Source organism: Lates calcarifer, linkage group LG18, assembly GCF_001640805.2.
Source record: "Lates calcarifer isolate ASB-BC8 linkage group LG18, TLL_Latcal_v3, whole genome shotgun sequence".
Taxonomy (NCBI): domain Eukaryota; kingdom Metazoa; phylum Chordata; class Actinopteri; family Centropomidae; genus Lates; species Lates calcarifer.
In genome coordinates this window covers 539697-558275 of record NC_066850.1, presented here as the reverse complement: position 1 = coordinate 558275, position 18579 = coordinate 539697, and the positions used below count along the sequence as shown (strand labels likewise).

General features: G+C 44.2%; 1 protein-coding gene and 3 non-coding genes across 5 annotated transcripts; all 4 read right to left on the bottom strand.

Annotated features, from left to right (window-relative positions):
* Positions 1-2333: 2333 nt before the first annotated feature.
* On the bottom strand, positions 2334-18004 carry pthlha (parathyroid hormone-like hormone a). 2 transcript variants are annotated; one of them, XM_018674902.2, is made up of 4 exons: positions 17689-18004; positions 9458-9579; positions 3959-4489; positions 2334-3281 (listed from the first exon to the last, which is right to left on the bottom strand). In XM_018674902.2, exons 2-3 carry the CDS (start codon positions 9562-9564, stop codon positions 3982-3984), a joined length of 615 nt encoding a protein of 204 aa, XP_018530418.1. In that variant the 5' UTR covers positions 9565-9579; positions 17689-18004; the 3' UTR covers positions 2334-3281; positions 3959-3981. The 2 variants fall into 2 exon arrangements, with proteins under 2 accessions (XP_018530418.1, XP_018530417.1); XM_018674901.2 differs by lacking the exon at positions 17689-18004 and adding an exon at positions 9854-10434.
* trnat-ugu (transfer RNA threonine (anticodon UGU)) lies at positions 5632-5704 on the bottom strand. Its single transcript has one exon. It is a non-coding gene; the product is annotated as a tRNA-Thr (tRNA).
* Positions 6035-6107, bottom strand: trnat-ugu (transfer RNA threonine (anticodon UGU)). The gene has a single exon. It is a non-coding gene; the product is annotated as a tRNA-Thr (tRNA).
* Positions 6370-6442, bottom strand: trnat-ugu (transfer RNA threonine (anticodon UGU)). The gene has a single exon. It is a non-coding gene; the product is annotated as a tRNA-Thr (tRNA).
* Positions 18005-18579: the final 575 nt, after the last annotated feature.

Sequence of the window (18579 nt, the reverse complement as noted above, 5' to 3'; positions counted from 1 at the left end):
TAACAATAAAGGGATTCGACACTGTAATTGGTTCATTTTTCCTCCAGTCCAGATAAATGTCATCCACACTGAACTCATCTCAGAGAACAAACCCTGATCCAGAGATCCTAAACAGAATCTACTGCAGCGTTAATGATCTCTGACACAACATGAATGGACCCACATTAGTAAAGTTCCTCAGAGAGTCTGGGATCAGTTTTACATGTCGGTGAAGTTTTGTTTTGGGCAGGATTTTCGGTGATTATTCATGCTCTTTTATTTGAGCTTTGGAGGAGTTTCAACTTTTCCTTTGATTTAAAGCCAGACTGGAAATTAGGCCAAATGTTTTCAGTTTTTTTTTAAGCTTCTTTCTCGTCTGAACAAGAAAAGAGTTTCTGTGAGTTTTCAGACTCTCAGACTCTGCTGCTGACAAATCTGGTTCCAGGCAAAAATGTGCCCCCTGTGTTCCCATTAGGCTGGGAAAATGTTCCTTTTATATGGAACTTGAATTTCTGAGGATTTCCACCATGTTCTCTGCAAAATTATGAAAAGATTCTGTAAAAGAATCTAAAGTAACCTTGATACAAAAACCTTGGAGATGTCTGTCTCAGTATATATTCCACTTGTTTCTAAGGCTGCTTCTTTTTCTGAGCTGGATATTTAGTCTCTGGCAGCTGAGTCACCAGTTATCTCTCCTCAGCTCCGTCTGAGTCTTTCTAACATTTGTTTTGGTTGGTTGGATATCGAAGCTGCTGCTGCTTGAACCTGAACATCAACACCATCAACACCGTCAGCCCCGGCACTCGGCTCCTTCTCCTCCGTGTCTCTCAGCTCGCCGACCCGCTGCCAAACCAAACTTGTCCTGTTGTGAGGCTGCAGCGGTGGGAATTATTTTAATGGCTGTTAGCGAAGCCAAATCCCTCTGAACTCATTCTTCAGCCCGGAGCTGTTGATCGTCTCTAACTGAATTCTGGGTGGAATTTATGATGAGAGGTGGTAATTTGTTGACATTTTTGCTCTATTGAGTGGAAAGTTGTAATTTTCTTTCCTGCTGTATGTGCAGAAGTTTAAAAAAAGCTGCTGCAGAGGGTTTGAAACGTAAAAGAATCAACTCCCAGCTGATGTGGACAATTTCCTGAAGGGCAGCTGATGGTGAACAGACACTGATTGGACTGAAAACCAGCAGAGGAAGAAATGTAGAGTTGGGATGGAGGAATTTTTTTTACCTCCACTGAGGAGGTTGTTTGTCTGTTTGTCAGCAGGTTTACACAAAAAGTCCTGAACTGATTTACACCAAACTTGGTGGAGGGATGGGGCACAGGGCAATGATGAACCCATTACATTTTGGTGTGGATCTGGTTAAAGAGGCCAGTTTAAACCTTTATTCCACCACATTTCCTGATGTTACCACAGTAACACTTGAGTGGCTCTCCTGCTCCTATGGTGCAACCAGTTTGTTGTGTCTAACACTGGATCAAATAACCAAGAACCACTGGGTTCTGTTAGTTAAACCAAAAGAATGTCTGTGCTTTATTTAACCCAAACTGGCTCAGTTCTGAGCCACTGGTTTTTCAGTGTGTAACTCCTAAATGCCGTAAATATTCTGTGTAAGTATTCTGTTTATAAATTTGTACAAAGAGTTGTTTTAAAGGATATTATACTGCGATGGGGTTTAGTCATTTTATGGAAACGGCAGATGAATGATACTCTAACGTTACTGACTGAAAAAAATGTGCTGAGTGATGTGTTTCAGTCTGTGTTGGAAACATGTTTCGGTCCAGCTTTTCAGTTTTTGATCGTCTGTCAGTGGAAACTTTCAGAGTGTCGGGCTGCTTGTTTCTGAACCAACATGACTCAGCCTGGTGAAACCTCACTGACTTCCACAAAGAGTTTCATGTGAAGAAAGAGGCTGAGTCGCTGTTTAAGGTCACAGTTTACAGGCAGATCCAGATCCATAACTCTGTTTAAGTTCCTCATTGTTGGTTCATCATGTTAATGGAAGCTGGTATGAAGGAGTTTTTCAATATATTTGTCCCGGGTGCAGGGTTTTTACTCGGCCTGCCTGATACCAGTGTTTTATGTTTAACTGATGGATCACTAATCATTAGCAAACATCTTGCTCTAATTATTTTTTTATTGCTTTTTTATTTCCTAGATGTCTGAGACCTCTGACTCAGCTCCTGGCTCAGACAAGTCAGGACATAAACGTAACTCAGCATGAATGCTAGTGTCGCTCTGAGGCTGCTAGTGGTGAAATCTGTTTGCTAACATGCTAGCTAACAATAACATCACAATAACATCCAACAAGAAGAGTTGAGGAGGTTATAAAAAGTAGATAACTGGAGAATGGAATGTATGATTGAACATATAATTTAATATTTAAAACAACTTATCTGCCCAGGGAGAAGTACATACAAGACAAACTGAAGAGGACCCAGGACAGAACCCTGGGGTACAACACAACACAGATGCAGATGAGGACTTGTCTTAGTCTGATATTTCTGTCTCCTGGTGGCCAAAAACAAATGACTGCAGCCTTTAGTAACAGGACAAAGTGACATGAAAGACACAGAGACTGAGGAGTTACTGTCAAATGTTTAATCTGTTCAGTACAGGGTGTTTATCTCAGTGCAAGTGCCAAAAACAACAATATCGAGCCGTGTTTGTTTTATGTACAAATATGAACTTTGGCATTGAGAAGCAGAGCGGACTGTGGAGGAAACAGACACTGAAGGCAGCAGGAGGGTCGAACACAAAAGGTGAGACAACAAACAATTGAGCCGAAAACATCGGAGAAACAGCAGCAAAGAAACAAAAAAACTGGACGTCTGAACAGAGCAGAGGGTCAAAAATCAAACTGAAAAGTAACACAGAATGACGACTGTCGGTTTTTTTTCTTCATTTCAATCAACCACAAAAACAAGTCAATGAACAAAATTAATGGTATATATATTTATATTTATATATCTAAAGTGCATTATGGTACAAAAATATAGAGGGTCAGCAGCACCTCGATACATTTACAAAATAAATACACCATTCAGACAAAATAAATTACCGCAAAAAATCTGACATAATTGGAATTAAAAAAAGAAAAAAAAGCAAGGATTCACAAAGATTAAAATCTGTTGCCCCACAGAGCATCAAATAAGTTTTTTTTCTTATCATATTCTGCTATCTATTCTGCTATATTTAGAATATTTACAGACAATAAATATTTTCCAATTTCTTTCCAAACAATCACTATTACAGAAGACTGTAACATGAGTATTTAGGAGTCCACTCCGACTATCCGTAGGTTTCTGAAACACAAACAGAAACAAAAGAAAAGACAGGTTAGCTCACCAGTTTATTTTCATCTCAGAGCACAATTTCGTGTCAAAACATAGAGAAGCATCCGTCTTTTACTGGATTAACATTTTAGACTTGGTTTCAGGTTTCAGGGCGTTAGCAGGGTGTTGGATCTGTTTTTTTGTTGCTAACGTGCTACTACTGAGGGTTTTATAATCTTTATTTTATATATTGTAAATATCAAAGACATACATGTATTTAATTATGGGGTGTATGATCCTTGGATGAGTGTATTCATTTTCCCCGTTTGAAAAATAAAACATAAATTTCATAGCTCGTTTAAGTCTCGTCTCATTGTAGAGTGTGATTCCTCAGTCTGCCACCAGAGGCACCAACAAGTCACTGATGAGACGAAGAGGACACTGAACTCAAAGTACTTAGACAAGCCGCACAAAGATGAGATTTATGTTTCATTGGTGTTTTCAAAACTGTTTGTTTAGTGCTGGAGGAACATCAGGAGAACGTCCTAATGTCCAGTTCACAGCAGAGATCTGTCCACCATATTAACAGGACCTTTAGTGGACAGAGGACACTTTAGTACATAGTTTTCTTCTAAAGTCTATTCTCGTTAAACCTGAGATGACCTTTGCCCTTCTGTTTCTGATCAGACTTTGACCTGTGGACTCACCTGTGTCAGAGACTGACAGCGTTTTAAAGCAGCGCCCTCTGCAGGCCAAGCAGAGACCTCCACTCCAGGTGGAGTCCGCTCCCGGGTTCGTCTTCCAGCCTCCACCCCAGCGAACGCGCCCTCCTCTTCCTCTTCTCTCCTTCCCTCCTCTTCCCGGACCTCCCTCTCTTCTTCTTCTTTTGCGCTTTGAGGTTGCCGTCTTTGTACGTCTGAGACTTGTTGGTCTCCTGCGGCAGGTTGGTGCCCTCCTCCTCCTCCAGCCCGAAGCTGATGGGGAGGTTCTTGGTTCCTCCGGGGGGTTTGGAGTGCAGGGTGCTGCCGGTGGTGCTCAGGTTGATGCCCACGTTGACCCCCGGGACGCCACCACCGCCGCTGCTGCTTCCTGCTCCTCCGCTGGTACGGGGGGGAATTTCACGGATCTCTGCCGTGTGAACTTCGTCCAAAAGCTCCTGCAGCCACATGCGACGCTTAAAGTCCTGCAGCGTCCGGCCTTTGTCGTGCATCAGCTGAGCATGAGTCACAGAGCGCTTTCTGCAAGAAATCACACAGAGGGTTTGATTATTGATCATAAATATATTGATTATTGACGGAGTACAAGAAGTAAACTGTGTAAAAATACTTCTTTATGAGTAAAATTCCTGCAGTAAATGGCTGAACTTTGCACCAAACTTCATTGAAAATTTCAACACTTTTGAGATCAGATGATTTGGACAAAAGCATCTGCCAAATAATGGTAATAACAGAGAGTCTACTCCATGTCCAAAGACATATTTCTAATGGAGGTACCATTAGAAATAAGTCTTTTTGCTTTCAACACTTGCAGTATAAGCACACAGAAAAAGTTGGGATTTGGGAGGTTCACTTGAATCACCAGCAGAGGGCAGCATGAGCAAAAGAATGAGTGAAGGCCTCAAACAGCAGCTGCAGAGTTTTATGAACATTTTTTGGCGTCTTCCTTTTTTAAAATATATATTTACAGATATTTTTTGTCCCTAACGTGTGAAGAAACTCACAGATTCTTTCTCTGTTTATCCTACTCTCTCCCTTCTCTTCAGTTAAATAGGGTATTAAAAAAAAACCCTTGGACGACATTCCCCAATAACTCCCTGTTGCATCCATGCAGTGAAATGACATGATTCATCGAACCGCAGGAGCTGAGTTTGTTTCCAGGAGTTGTTAAAACTGATACAGAAGATCTCCACCCTGCCGGAGGAGGTCCAGATGAGTTTTCTCTCTTTTTCTTTTCACAGGAAAATGCCAGTTTTCCTTGTGATTGTTCGTTATTACGACCGTGGCAGAACCTCTGGTCTTTCACTTCTCATTAATGTGGATGTTAACTGACAGATTTGTGGCACTCAGAGCTCGAGAGATGAAAAAATGGTGCCACAAACATTAGAAGCCAATTAACTGTGATCCAACTGAGCTCTGCTGAGAATCCCTGGATTTTAACAGAAACAGTCACAGTGTTACTTTTTAAATATTGTTTTAAATGTTCTCATCCAAACCTGCTTTAAATTAGACACAGAAACAGGATAGTTTGATTTTTGTTGAATATCTGAACCATGTCAGGTGACATCTGATCATGCAGCTGTAGCACCAACTACAAGTGAAGCAGCATAAAACTTTACAGAAGCACTGAGACAGAATCAGCTGTAATTTCTTAAAATATCTTGAGGCCCCAGCGAGATTTGAACTCGCGACCCCTGGTTTACAAGACCAGTGCTCTAACCCCTGAGCTATGGAGCCCTGACCTACTTTCATTATCAGCTCGACCGCGCCCACGACCACAGTTTGGCAAACAAGAAAACGCCACAAAACACTCCCAAAGTTCAGGCTCATTCAACGATCAAATGTTCACGTGACACACGAAAAACAAAGTGATAAAAATCTGAAAAGTCTTTGCTGGTCTGTGATGATGGTTATATAACAATGAGAGAAATATAAATATGGTCACATGGTGGCGCTGTTGGCCCAGAAACACACCTGCTATAGTGCCACCTACAGGTGAAACATCAGGACATGATGCAGAGTTCAGATAACACAGAACTTCCTGAAGTAATATTTAACAACAGAGTAAGGCCCCAGCGAGATTTGAACTCGCGACCCCTGGTTTACAAGACCAGTGCTCTAACCCCTGAGCTATGGAGCCCTGCACGCAGAGCTCAACCACACCCACCAGACTCAGACCTCCTGCTGAGAAACCAGGACGTCATGAAGGTGAAAACTCTGAGTCAGAATGAAACACAGACATTACGTGTTCACATGGATCAACGAAAACGCCTGTTGGCTGAACTTAAAAAAAAAAAACACCTTTCTGACACATCTTCACTTATTGATCATGATACTGTAACACCATCGACGACGTCACCTGTCCTTAAACTGCTGTGAGACCAAACTTTGAAAACAGAGGAAGGCCCCAGCGAGATTTGAACTCGCGACCCCTGGTTTACAAGACCAGTGCTCTAACCCCTGAGCTATGGAGCCCTGTTAGTGCCAGGCCACAGGGTGGTGCTGTCTGCACTGAGAACCAGAGGAAACCCTGAACTGAGCTGTACTCTGATCTTCAGTGGAATTAGTTTGATTTTGTTACAGTTTGGACGGATGCTTCAGATAAATGTGATGTTCTCCTGCAACTGAACTCAACTGAACAATCACTGACCTGTATGTTAACTGATGTACTAAAAATACAGAGTCTGATTACAACGACCCCGGACTAGTTTTAAGGCCTGAAAGAAGACCAGATGGGACGAGGCCGACCTGTTATCTTTCCAGACGGAGTCGGAGCAGCAGAAAGATTCGGGCTTTGCTTTGCCGCGGTGTCGCGTTACTCAGAGTCTTAACTCTTAGAAAAACAGAGAGGCAGAGGGCACAGCTCGAAGCCTGGGAACCACCGAGCGCCAACACCGCGAAAACACTTCAGGTGTCTGAGCACACAAACACACGGGCTTCAATGGGAGATACCGGCGGCTGATTACAGCTCAGCTGTCAGAGTTTCCCATGATGCCCTCCTCCTCCCTCAGAGGTCAGTTTTATCTGGAGGACGTGCAGCTCTGCAGGACTTTTAGAAATGATCTGCTGTTTGATTTGGATTCATGTTTGAAGGTTTTACAGCAGAGACACAAAAACTGAAGCCTGTCGACCAGCAGGAGGCTAACAGCTAAAAAAGGGACAAAAAACCCTCCTTCTTATTCAGCTCCCCCAACGAGAGTGTGTGTTTTTCTGTTGAATTATAAAAGTCTCCTGAATAAAACTCAGAGGGAGCCCCTGAGAGCAGCTTTTGTTTATATGCATACAGATATTTCCTGTAAATCTAAAGAGAAAAACACACACACAGTGGGAGTACGCTGCCTTTGAAAACTAATCTGGTTCTGTTTTTACCTTCAGTATAACCAACATCAAACACAGCGCAGTGAGAGGAAAGGAGGAGGAAAATGGCTGATACATCCTGAGGTGGCAGCGCTCCAACGCTCCGCCATCCTCGGCCTACCTGATGTTAATTGTTTCTCTCTGTGGGAGAGGAATGAAAGAACGAGTGTGTTTCCTAAAACCAGTCATGTGCCACTTCCCACCGCTGCCGAGTTGAAATACTTTGGCTCATGCTCAAATGTTTGTCGGTTCAAATCCCGAGGCTGTGCAGCCTCAGACGTGGACGATGGGGATGATGCACGACCCTGACGTTTGATATCTGCTCAGAATGTGAACCACAGCAGCTCCAGCTCCTGATCCTGATCCTGATCCCACCCTGACTAAAAACTTATCCTCCAAGATGTTTCAGCTCCTTCGGCCTCTGAAAATATTCTAAATAAATGTGTGGAAGGAAAAAAAACAGGAGACAGTTCAGACTGAAACATATCTGAACCACGAGGATCAAAAACCACCGAAAATCATCGAACGTCGGCTTCGAGAGTTTCTCCTCTGGTCACACTGATCACACTCAGACGAAGCTCCCGTGCAGCTGCTGACGTTTCATTAAAAAGAAAAAAGGTTTGAGAAGGAAAACTCAAGTTTTCAAACTAGTTTCAAACGTTATTTTACTCATTAAACATTATCAATGAATCAGCCCACTATTGCCTTGATGAATTCATTTATCTTTTGCTCAATAAACCTTGAGAAAACACACCAGTAATACTCCGTTTACTGTGATGTAAGAGCCAGAAAAGCAGCGAATCATCTCGTCTGAACCTGGAAACATCAAATTCCTTTTCTTTCTGTCCACTAATCAATCAATCGACCACTCGCTGCAGATCTCCTTTCATTAGACAGATTTTACACGAAGCCCAGCCCGTGTGTTGACTGGATTCTGACTCAGAGCCAAAGTGTTGAAGACCACCCTCTCTGCCCTCTCAAACATCACTGCACACTTTTTCTTTGCCAAATTCAAACTAAATCTAATTTCCCAAATCCTAAAAAACACCAGCTCGGGCCTTTTTCTGATCGACGACCGCAGCAGCAGATGAAGGAAGGTCAGAGGTCACCAGCGTCCGCCGCTCTGTGATTTTTACCTCACGGTTTTCATCGCGCCCATGTTTTCCTTTCCACTCAGGTAGCGTTAACCCTGTCCCCGAAATCCTATTAAGTGTGTATGAGAGGCGGGTGGAGCTCGACAGGCCCCACACACACTGAGGGAGACGCCTCTGTCCCGAGTGTGGAAACTGCTGGAGCCCGTTAACGTTCACGTAAACCCCGGATGACACACGGTTTGAATCACTGTAAAGACTCGACGCTCTTCCTTCAGCTGCTGCCGTGGAAACACATTTCAGATGTCTGAGTTTAGGCCGGAGCTTCAGACGGTTTCTGAGCTACAGAAATCCAAACAGCAGCATCCTCCCACTGCTTCATTAAAAACTGATCACATCCAAAAACTGTCTCAGAGATATTATCTTTCCAAAGGGAAAAAGCTCTCAGAGTGTGTTTAGCATTCTGGCTTAACAACTTGAAAGAACATTTATTCTGCTTGGCATCAAACAGCTCAGCAGGAGAAGCAGGTTTGGTTTGGTCCACGGCCGAGCCGAACATCAGCATTATTCATTTCCCTCCTTAGCAAAGACTTAAAGTCTTTGTCCGGGGATGGACAGCAGCGGGCGGAGGGTGTTAGAGAGCTGCGAGCTCCAGGCCCTGAAAATATCAGAGGAGTGAGGAGCAACAACGAAACCCGTCTGGGTCCTGAGTGGAGAGCAGCAGCTTTCAGACGGAGCTGCTGGGAGTTTATCACAGCGAGACGGTCTCTGCTTTAGGTAAACACACAGGTGGGCGAGGGCTAACTAAACAGCTGCCGGCACGTTTCACAAATGAACACATTTTCCAGCCTCTGCTCACCCACCGTGCAGGGGGGAGCAGAGCGCAGAAATACATGAAAAGAAACTCACAAATATCGGAAAAAAGATTATCTAAAAGTTTCTCCATCTGCAGAGCTCCTGAGCTTCAGTTTACTGAGCTCAGGCTGAAGCTTTTCAGTGAAAAGAGGCTGAAAGAAATGAAAGAAATGAAAGGCAGACTTACATTCTGTTGCTCAGGGCATCAATCGGCCGTCCAAAGTGCGGCACCGGAGAGCAGAGCAGGAACAGAGCGAAGCACCACTGCTGCAGGACTCTCCTGGAGCAGAACATCTTGGAGAGAAGAGTCTGTGAAGAGACAAAGACATGAACATACCTGAGCAGATTTCACTGAGACTGTCTAAACTCTGACAAGCTGCCAGCTGAGAGAGTTTCTCTCTGCGGTGGAAATGATTAACCCTGCTTCACTTCACACTCTGCAGACGAGACCAGGCGGCTACAGAAACCAGTCCGGCGTGTCTCACTGCAAATTCCAAATTAAACCACAACAAAGCTGAAATGAAACAAACCAAAACAACAGGGAGGAGCGAGGAAGAGGAGGACGAGGTAACGGGAAACTTACTTTCCCACAGCAGTGTCTGTCCCACACGGAAAAAGATAAGATGACCGAGAGAAAATGAATTCACTTATGTCCCGTCTCAATCTTTCCAGTCTGACTTTCCAGCACGAAGGAGAAAAGTCTCAGGAGAAAATCCAGGTGATGACACCTTGGGGAACAGGGAAAAAAAAAATCCCCACGAGCCAAAACACATCCAGGAGCTCGTCTGTAGGTTTTTATGTTCCTCAGTTTCAAAATTCCTGCGAGTCAGAGAAGTCCAGCTGCAGCTCCAGCAGCCGTCCAGGTGTCCTGTGGTCGGAGGGTCAGAGGTGAGTGTTAGAGTGATGGCGGGGCAGGCAGCGGAGGGACGAGCTCAGGCTGCACTGCTGCTGCTGCTGTGGCTGCTGCAGGTCGCTCTGATGGGAACGTTTGCTGCATGCTGCCTGAGTGCCTGAGCAGGTCAGAGGCGAAGGGAAGGGGAGGACTTATTAACAAAGAGGAGGTCCTCCTTGATGTGTCTGCCCACTCTCTGTGAGGAGACGGAGGAGAGGAGAGGAGGAGCTGGCAGGAAGGTGGCGCTCGAGCAGCACACTGACGGTCACCACCAAACCACAGCTGGAGCTACGGGGGTCAGTTAGTGCCAAAAATACTGTACACACACTTGTTCATGGTGTCTGTGTTTAAACTGAAGGAGAGCATCTCTAAACAGCTACTGTTAATGAGCCACTCATTCAGCCATTACAGAGACAGAGTCTTTCAGCTTACACCGAAAATTTCCTGTTTTGTTTTAACCTTTAGTTTGAGCTGTGTTTTGTGTATTAAAGTTGTTCCTGTTGTTAATATGATTGTGTTAATATCTCAGAGGATGAGACTCACACAACAAACAAAAGAAAAAATTAAATTACAGACTAACAAAGGAAACATTCTCAGACCATGACTGGAAATACCACCAGGGTCAATTAATGCCAAAACTACTGAATATGAATGATTTATCACTATTCTTTACTAATATAATAACAAAAACCCTGTGTGTGTCCGTCCACTGACGCCTCCACTGAATTCTAGAGGACATTTGTTAAAGATGAATTTAAATCGATGATGAAATGTTTGTGTCTCCGTCGTCTGCTTCTGAGTGAATCTTGAGAAGTTCGTGGCGTTCACCAGGAGTCGTGTTTCTGAATGATCAGCAGTGGGTCATGGTCTCAGCTGGAATAATTCCATTTGAGCTGGTTTACATTCACTCAGTCCAGGAAAAGATGGATCTGGATTTTTAGAGCTGATGTTGAAATCACACTGTTTAAATTCACACAGACGAACTGAAAGTGGTTAAAGCTGAGCTGAAGTCTGAGACTGTGACGGCAGGAATATGTGAGTGTGTGTCACTCGCAGGTTGTCGCAGTTGTTGACCCGATCACTGCTCCTGGACCTGAGGGATTTTCTGTCTGATGCACACTGACAACTGTTTTGAGTGGAAGTCACAGCAGTGACTGTGGGCCATCACTGGCCTTTCTCCGCTCACTGCAGACCTGAGGAGTCAGGTGGTCTGTCCACAGGTATAACACTCGGCCTCGGGACATGAAGCTGTAATCTGAGCGGAGGAGATGAGGTCTGGCAGGATGAACCCTGAGCTGTCGGCGGTGTCGTGATGTGCACAGGCTGCACAGGGTCTGAATCATTTTTCTGACCCTTTCATGACAAGTTTGGAAAACAGACGTTACAGACAGGAGTAATAAATAATTTAAAGTGAGGATTTGGAAACTCAATTTTGTGAACTGGAGGCAATAATAAAATAAAAAACCTTCAGATTAAAAAAACAAAAAAAGGGAAATATAAAAATGTATCCAACAACTTTAGTAAGTGAAACAATCTGATAATCAGAGTTTGCCTTTAAAGATGATACTACACTCAGCTGAGAGAGCAAAGATAAATAAATCACCATGACAGAGCCTCTAATGTACAGAGCTGATTATTTCACTTTACTGTAAATACGTTTCTGTAAATCTGTCGTCAGCAGAGAAGCTCTGAGCTCGGTAATTAACTGTTATCAGCTTTAACTTCGCTCTGTTCTCAACACATATTTCTATCTGATGCTTCACCAGCTCCCACAGAGATCATTACACCCAGTGACAGGAATCTAATCTGATCTGATCTGATGTGATCATGTTGAGAGCGACTCAGGGTGGAAACATTCCTCATGTGTGGATCAAACAGCTTCACACTCAAAAGCTTCAGACCACCAACACTGTCACTGCTCTTTGGCTCAGTGGGCTCTTATGTAACCTCTCATACTGTGCTGCATTTATTAGCCTGCTGCTATGTTTGGACTTCATGTATTAAAAAGCAGAAAATAAAGCTGAGCTGAACTCGTCACTGGCACTTTAACTAACCTGAAATAAGAAGCTTAAACTTTCTGCAGTCTGTCCACCACTGTGGTCCAGAGTTAGTCCTGATCAAAGACCATGATATGTTACCTCTGCTCCTGGAACATTAATCATTCAGCACAACCTACACCATATAAAATTACAGCACTTACTGAGAACAAATGGATATTTCTGTTATACACTTCCTGACCACCTGTGGCAGCACTGAGCAGCACTGTCGAGCCAAAAGAATCAAGAAGCAGAAAATGGAACTACTGGAACATTTTGTCAGAGAATCAAACCTGAAAATGTCTTGAGCTTGTGTTAAAATCACAGTCCTTATTTCAGACATTTAACCAGAAACACACTGACTTTGGGACGAGGGAACAGGAAGAGCTAACATGCTAACATGCTAACTTACTTCCTGGTTTTAGGATCAGTCCGGCAGCTCTCTATTGCATTTCAACATAGTACTTGAGCAAATGTACTTAGTTTCCACAGACACTGGGTTTGTTCAGAGACATTTGTGTGGAAGTTTCTTTTTGTACGATTGAGTGTAACATTAGACTCGGCTGACGCTCAGGTTTGGACGACACGTTAAGATTTGTAAAGTTTACAGCTCCAGAGATCAAGAAGCATCTTCAGATTTTCTATGGTTTGTTTAATGGAAGAGAAACTTTTCTTTTTACTTTGCAGCTGTCTGACATGATCTTATCACTACCTCACGAGTCACACAAAGATGGCCGACCATCCACTGAGTTTGAAATGTACTGTTTTTAAAAGATATCCATCCAACACTTCTGACTGGATCAGGTCTGGTCCAAATCAGAATATCTAAACAGCTACTGGCCAAACTGTCACAAAATCTTCCACAAATATTCATAAACACCCGATGACAAAGACCCAAAATTTGAGTCAAGCTTCAATACAGAGCAACAATTTTTGCTTCTACTACTTCTAATGGCAGATTTCCATCTAACTGATCACATTCCTGGTCAGGATTCCCCATGACCTCCTCTGTGGTGTCACCTCAAACCATGATGCCAACAGTAACTTCACACTGTTAATCTGGTTTAAAACCAGATGACCTTATAACCAACTCATTCCCATGATAACTGAGCAGACTCAAGTCAATGATTTAACTTGTTTCCACAATCCGAAGAAAAAGCACAAAAACTTTGTGTAAAGTCTGCATCACAAGAAGTCAACAGGCTAAATGTAAGTAACATTAATCATATGTCTGTTGTTTCTAAACATGTTTCAGACCCCCGTATTCACATAGTACTGCAATATAAAAAACTTGTACAATTACACATAAATCTTGGCCCCAAACATGTGAAATGTCGATGCCACATGCTTGTGTAAACATTTTTCCCCGCAAATGATTTCCACACAGATTTTCTGGGGGTCCTGCCGGAGAGATAAGACCCGCTGAGTGTGTGTTGGGCTGGTTTTCTCTCTCTGAGATCTGTTCTTAATTGTAAGAGGCGACAGCTGGAACACATTGCTGATATTTCAACACGTGTCAGTCAGAGCAGTGGAGGGGAATGGCGCTGCTGCCCGCAGTGTTTGTCTGACTGACTGTTGTTTGCTCTTTGGAGGAGAGAGAGGACCCATGTGTGGAGGTTAACTCAGGAAACTCTTTAAACGTTAACTTAAAGCCGTTCTACGTGGATTTGTTATGTTAGCGATTTTCTCATTCTGATGGCGAAAGTTCTCAGTGAAAAAATTTGAGAATCCTGATGAAAAATGTCACAAATTCTGTGTCGCTTTTAACGCGCTTATCTCATGAGTCTCCACCAAATTAGCTCTGGTTCTCAAACTGGTTTCTTGGAAACTTGGTTCCATCCAGTGACCAAGCTCGCGTTTCCACCGGTTTTGAACGGAGCCATTGTGATGGAGGCTGCGTCATCGATGGACGGTGTACAACAGGAGTAAACAGAAGAAGCAAGATGGCGGATCACATTGATTATCTGCGAAAAAATGCGATGGAGGCCCGACAACAAACTTTCCCCTGGGAATCCCAGGAGGTTACGTCAGCTGTGCCGTAATATAATAAAAACCAAAATGAACCAAAACCAAAAGCTTAAGTAAATGTGGTCTGATATCTCCACCTGCACATACAGTCTCTTCTCTCTGAAGGAGCTGGACTCACAACACCTCCACAAGCTGCCATTAAAGAAAAAAATCTGGAGCTGGATTTGTTTTGAGGCAACTTTAATCAGTGTACCAGCTAACCTGCCCCCCCACCCCCCGGCTCCTGAGAGTGTGGACACACTGAGTGTAAAGAGCAGCTTGAAAGGCTGAGCGCTAGCCCACCATGCACTTCCAAATGTTTAGCTAACGTTAGGGACGGCCTCCAGGGGTTTCAGACGGGGGGGTGGGGGGGTGGGGATAAGTCTATATATGTAGGATATAGACATTTATCAGGACTTCCCTACAGTATACTCTGTGACTCAACACTAAGTCGACTGGCTGAGTTGAGTCAGACTGTGTTTTCAATTTACTCAATTATCTCAAAACATTCTGGCCTGGCGACTGTGGTCTATTGATGCGTCCTTGATTTTTACCCAGAAATAGCAGCTTCACTGTAAAAGGTCAGTGTTTGAACATGAAAATCACACAATGAACATATTATTTGTTAAATGTGCAGGCTGCCAACAGGAGGTCTGGATGTGGTGATGCAACAGACCTTTCTGCTGCTCGTTTCATTCATTACCGATCATAAACAGAATCCATTGTTCCCTCCACCATCATCTCCACATTTTGATGGTGAATGATTAGTGCCAGGGAGAATCATGGGAGTAGTTTTCCCCCCAGTTTGTCTGCAAATTAGTCAAGTTCCTTCCAGTTTATGAGCTCCTCTGGTTGGAGTTGGTTCAGGAACACAAAGTCCAGGCTGATTTTTATTTTTTTAAAAACTGGAGAACAAAAGGAGGAGTGTCAGGGAGAGACTACCTGTCCTCCTCCTCCTCCTCCTCCTCCGATACCTCGCTCGGCTGGAAAGATCTCGTGTGAAAGCTACTTTACCTGCACATAAACAGGTACGAGAGAAAAAAAGTCTTTTCCTGGCAGCGGGCGCCTGTGGGGTCTGAGCCAGGAAAGCTGTTTTAGATTCATAGAAAATTGCTGCTTTTTGGCAGAGCACGACATACACAAAACAAATGTCCGCTTTTAATCTTTGCGACCGCACCCCCCGCCTCTCCTGCCTCTCTCTCCTTTTGAAAACAATTCTCCACACAAAGGCATGCACTGTTAACATCCCCCCCCACCTCCACCTCCTCCATCAGTGGTCCTGACTCTGCCATCGGCTCCGTCCTGAGGCCCCCACACTGTTCACCACCACCGTTAACACCGTCAGGTCACAGTCCGTTCTCTTTATGAGACACTACAGACTGACCTTTAAAAGTCCTTCTATCAGAGCACCTGCAGGAATTCATTGAAACATCACTGGCTGCTTTTCTCTCATGTCATTTTAAACTGGATAAACTGGATCAGTTTATCCTGCACACACGACATTCAATCTAAGGTTCAAATGTTGTTGTTGTCTCTCTGACCTGGGGTACAGTTGCGTACACTCCCATACAGTAGGTGGCAGTATGCACCTGGTTGGTCTGCAAGCCGCCATTAAACACAAAGAAGTGTCCAGGTACGGTACGCAGCGTTCACACTGATCACACGTCCTGGACTTTGGGGTGAAATGTTCACAGGTCCTGGTCTGGGCCTGAGAGAGGCATCACTTCTCCGACTGATCCGTGATGAACCGTGTGAAACATTTATGAAACGCTGTGTAGGCTAGCGCTGCTGTCTGTGGTGACGGATGATGATGATGATGATGAAGGTGGTGTCTCTCAGAGGTGGCCTTCCCCTCTCTCAGTTTAACCTCTGGCTCACCTCCAGCCCTGCTCCTCTCACAGAGGAAGTCAGGAATGTTCTGGATTTCTCTGGACCAGGATGGACACAAACACTTAGTGGCATAAAGAAGAACTCAGTTTCTCTCCCTCGCTCTTGTTTTACTCCCATTCACATTATACAACACACGCCCACCACAGGAACACATGCTCCACCACCGCTCTGCAACCACAAATAGTAATTGGTTGGAGTTGTACAGAGCAGTGAGAGCAGCAGCAGCAGACATATTTCAGAGGTTTTCTCCCTCGCAGCCTGACCCTGTGACCATCTGACTTAATATGAAAAGTGCAGCCCACAGACATGCACAGCTCTCAGCCCTGGGTCTGAGGTTGTTGGATTCAGTCATGGGAGATTTCTAACATGTGTTTACTGTACACTTCATTTCATTTTAAAAACGTTACAGTTTATATACCAGATTCATCTGCAGCTGTTTCCATGGATTAGACACAATAATACAAAGTGAGTCTAACTGATATTAAATACTGAGGTCGTAAGAATCCCACAGATTCTGTGGTTCCAACTTTTCAAATGTGAAGATACATGATGATCAGCTAAAATAACTGGTGAGTCATTAACAGCAGAGATATCCAGGTTAACTGCTGATGAAATTATTAAATTCAGTCCAAATAACTGTTAATAATTTAAAGAATCAGACTGAGGCCAGACGACAGTCTGAAGTGATTGTGGTGTGCAGTGATCAACATTTTACTCTCATATGGTTTTATAGTTAAATCATGATCCATGTGGATACAGGGAAAGTTCTGTGATGAGTTCTGCAGCTAATCTTTATTTTCTTCATCAGTCGCTCGTCTATAAAACTGACAAAGAGGTGACGAAGTTTATAATGATGATCATTAACTGACTGACTGATCAGTTAAAGGACATACTGAGTGAGACTGAGGATCAGCTCCTCCATCATCATCAGCTGGAGTTTGTTTTGGTTGGTGTGTTGTTGGAGTTAGAAACAAGCGATCGTGCGTCAGGATAAGTGCTGAAATGGAACGGCACGGCTCAGCACGGCTCTTCATTCCTGCAGCAGCTCAGAGAGGAGGGACGGCGCCTGCAGTCTGTCTCTCTCTCTGAGTCTCTGGGTGACTTCTGCAGATGTCACCAGATGGGTGTTGATAATCTGCTGGTGTGTCACTCTTGGATCCCGCTGAGGCAATCACGTCCCTGCGCTCAATTAGATCTGATTATGGTTAGAGCTGCGGTGCCAGAGGCACAGAGAGCCTTCAGAGCACTTTCTACTCCTCATCTGCAGCAGACTGACGAGCTGATGAGTATTTAAAGACTGACTGACTCTGATAGTTTTAGACCAGGCAGAGACCAGTGAAGGTGTAAAACCACACAGCTTCCAGGTGTTCAGTCTGATTAGAGGAGGATGGATCAGAGTCCTGGTTCACAGTCAGAACCAGCAGCAGACAGCAACAAAACAAACTGTCAGACACTGGTCTGCACTACAGGTCTGTACAGGTCTGCCTGGGTCCTCATGACCCAGACCTGACCTGGGACTGGGTCCAGGTTAGAGTTTTTTTGTTTTTTTTTACTAAAGTCCTTTAGTAAACAAGTCAAAACGCTCAGTCTCACCTGTCAGTGTCTCCAGCTCCTTCTGGATGTGAGGGATCCGCTGAAGAGTCGTCCAAAATAACCAAACGTCCCGGCTCCTCTGGAGATCAGAGTTGTTCCTCTGAGGGAAGGCAGGTCCTCTGGAGAGTCTCTCTTCTCTTTGCTTGGTTGTGAAGGTTTGAAAAGCTCTTTAAATAAGGTTAAGCCCTCCTGCTGACATCACAGGCCGGTCATCACCACCATCACCGCCTCACCGTAGCAGAACCATCCATGAAGCTGCATATGTAATTAGATGGATGAACTTACTCACTCTCTATCGGCTCTTCCCTCCCTCCCTCCCTCCATCCCTCCCCCCTCCTCTCCTTCGTCCTTTTCCTTCCCACAAACTTCGGTTCATAATCCAGACTCAGAGCTAATGACACAGGAGTGCTGCTGCTGTCTTTGCTGCCTGGACGGTAAAGTCGGTGTTTTTCACCAGTTGTGGTTTTATTGGTTGTTTAACTCTCAGTGATTCTTCTTCACTCGTCTGCACGTCACTGAGGCACGGCAGTAAACCCGACATGTTCAATCCAACCTTACACTGTTGTTTCTACACCTACCTAAACTTTACTTAGGCAGATTAATGTCATCATTAAAAAGCCCGCAGTGAAAACAGAGCTCAGACCGAGCTGTCTACACTGCTGTTTTTGTCTCAGTTTAATTCTACTGTATTAAGTAATGACCCCCTGCTGCCAGACTGTTTGACTGACTGGAGGTGGGAGGGGAGAGAAAAAAGAAAAATGTCTCCAAAACATGGTAGTAGTGGTTTGTGTCCATCACGCCCACCCCTGCTTGCGTAGCATCCCTCCTAATCTCCAACACGAAAGCAGCGCTCCAGTTTCCAGCCGTGCCATCTGGTCTGAGGTTCTCTAT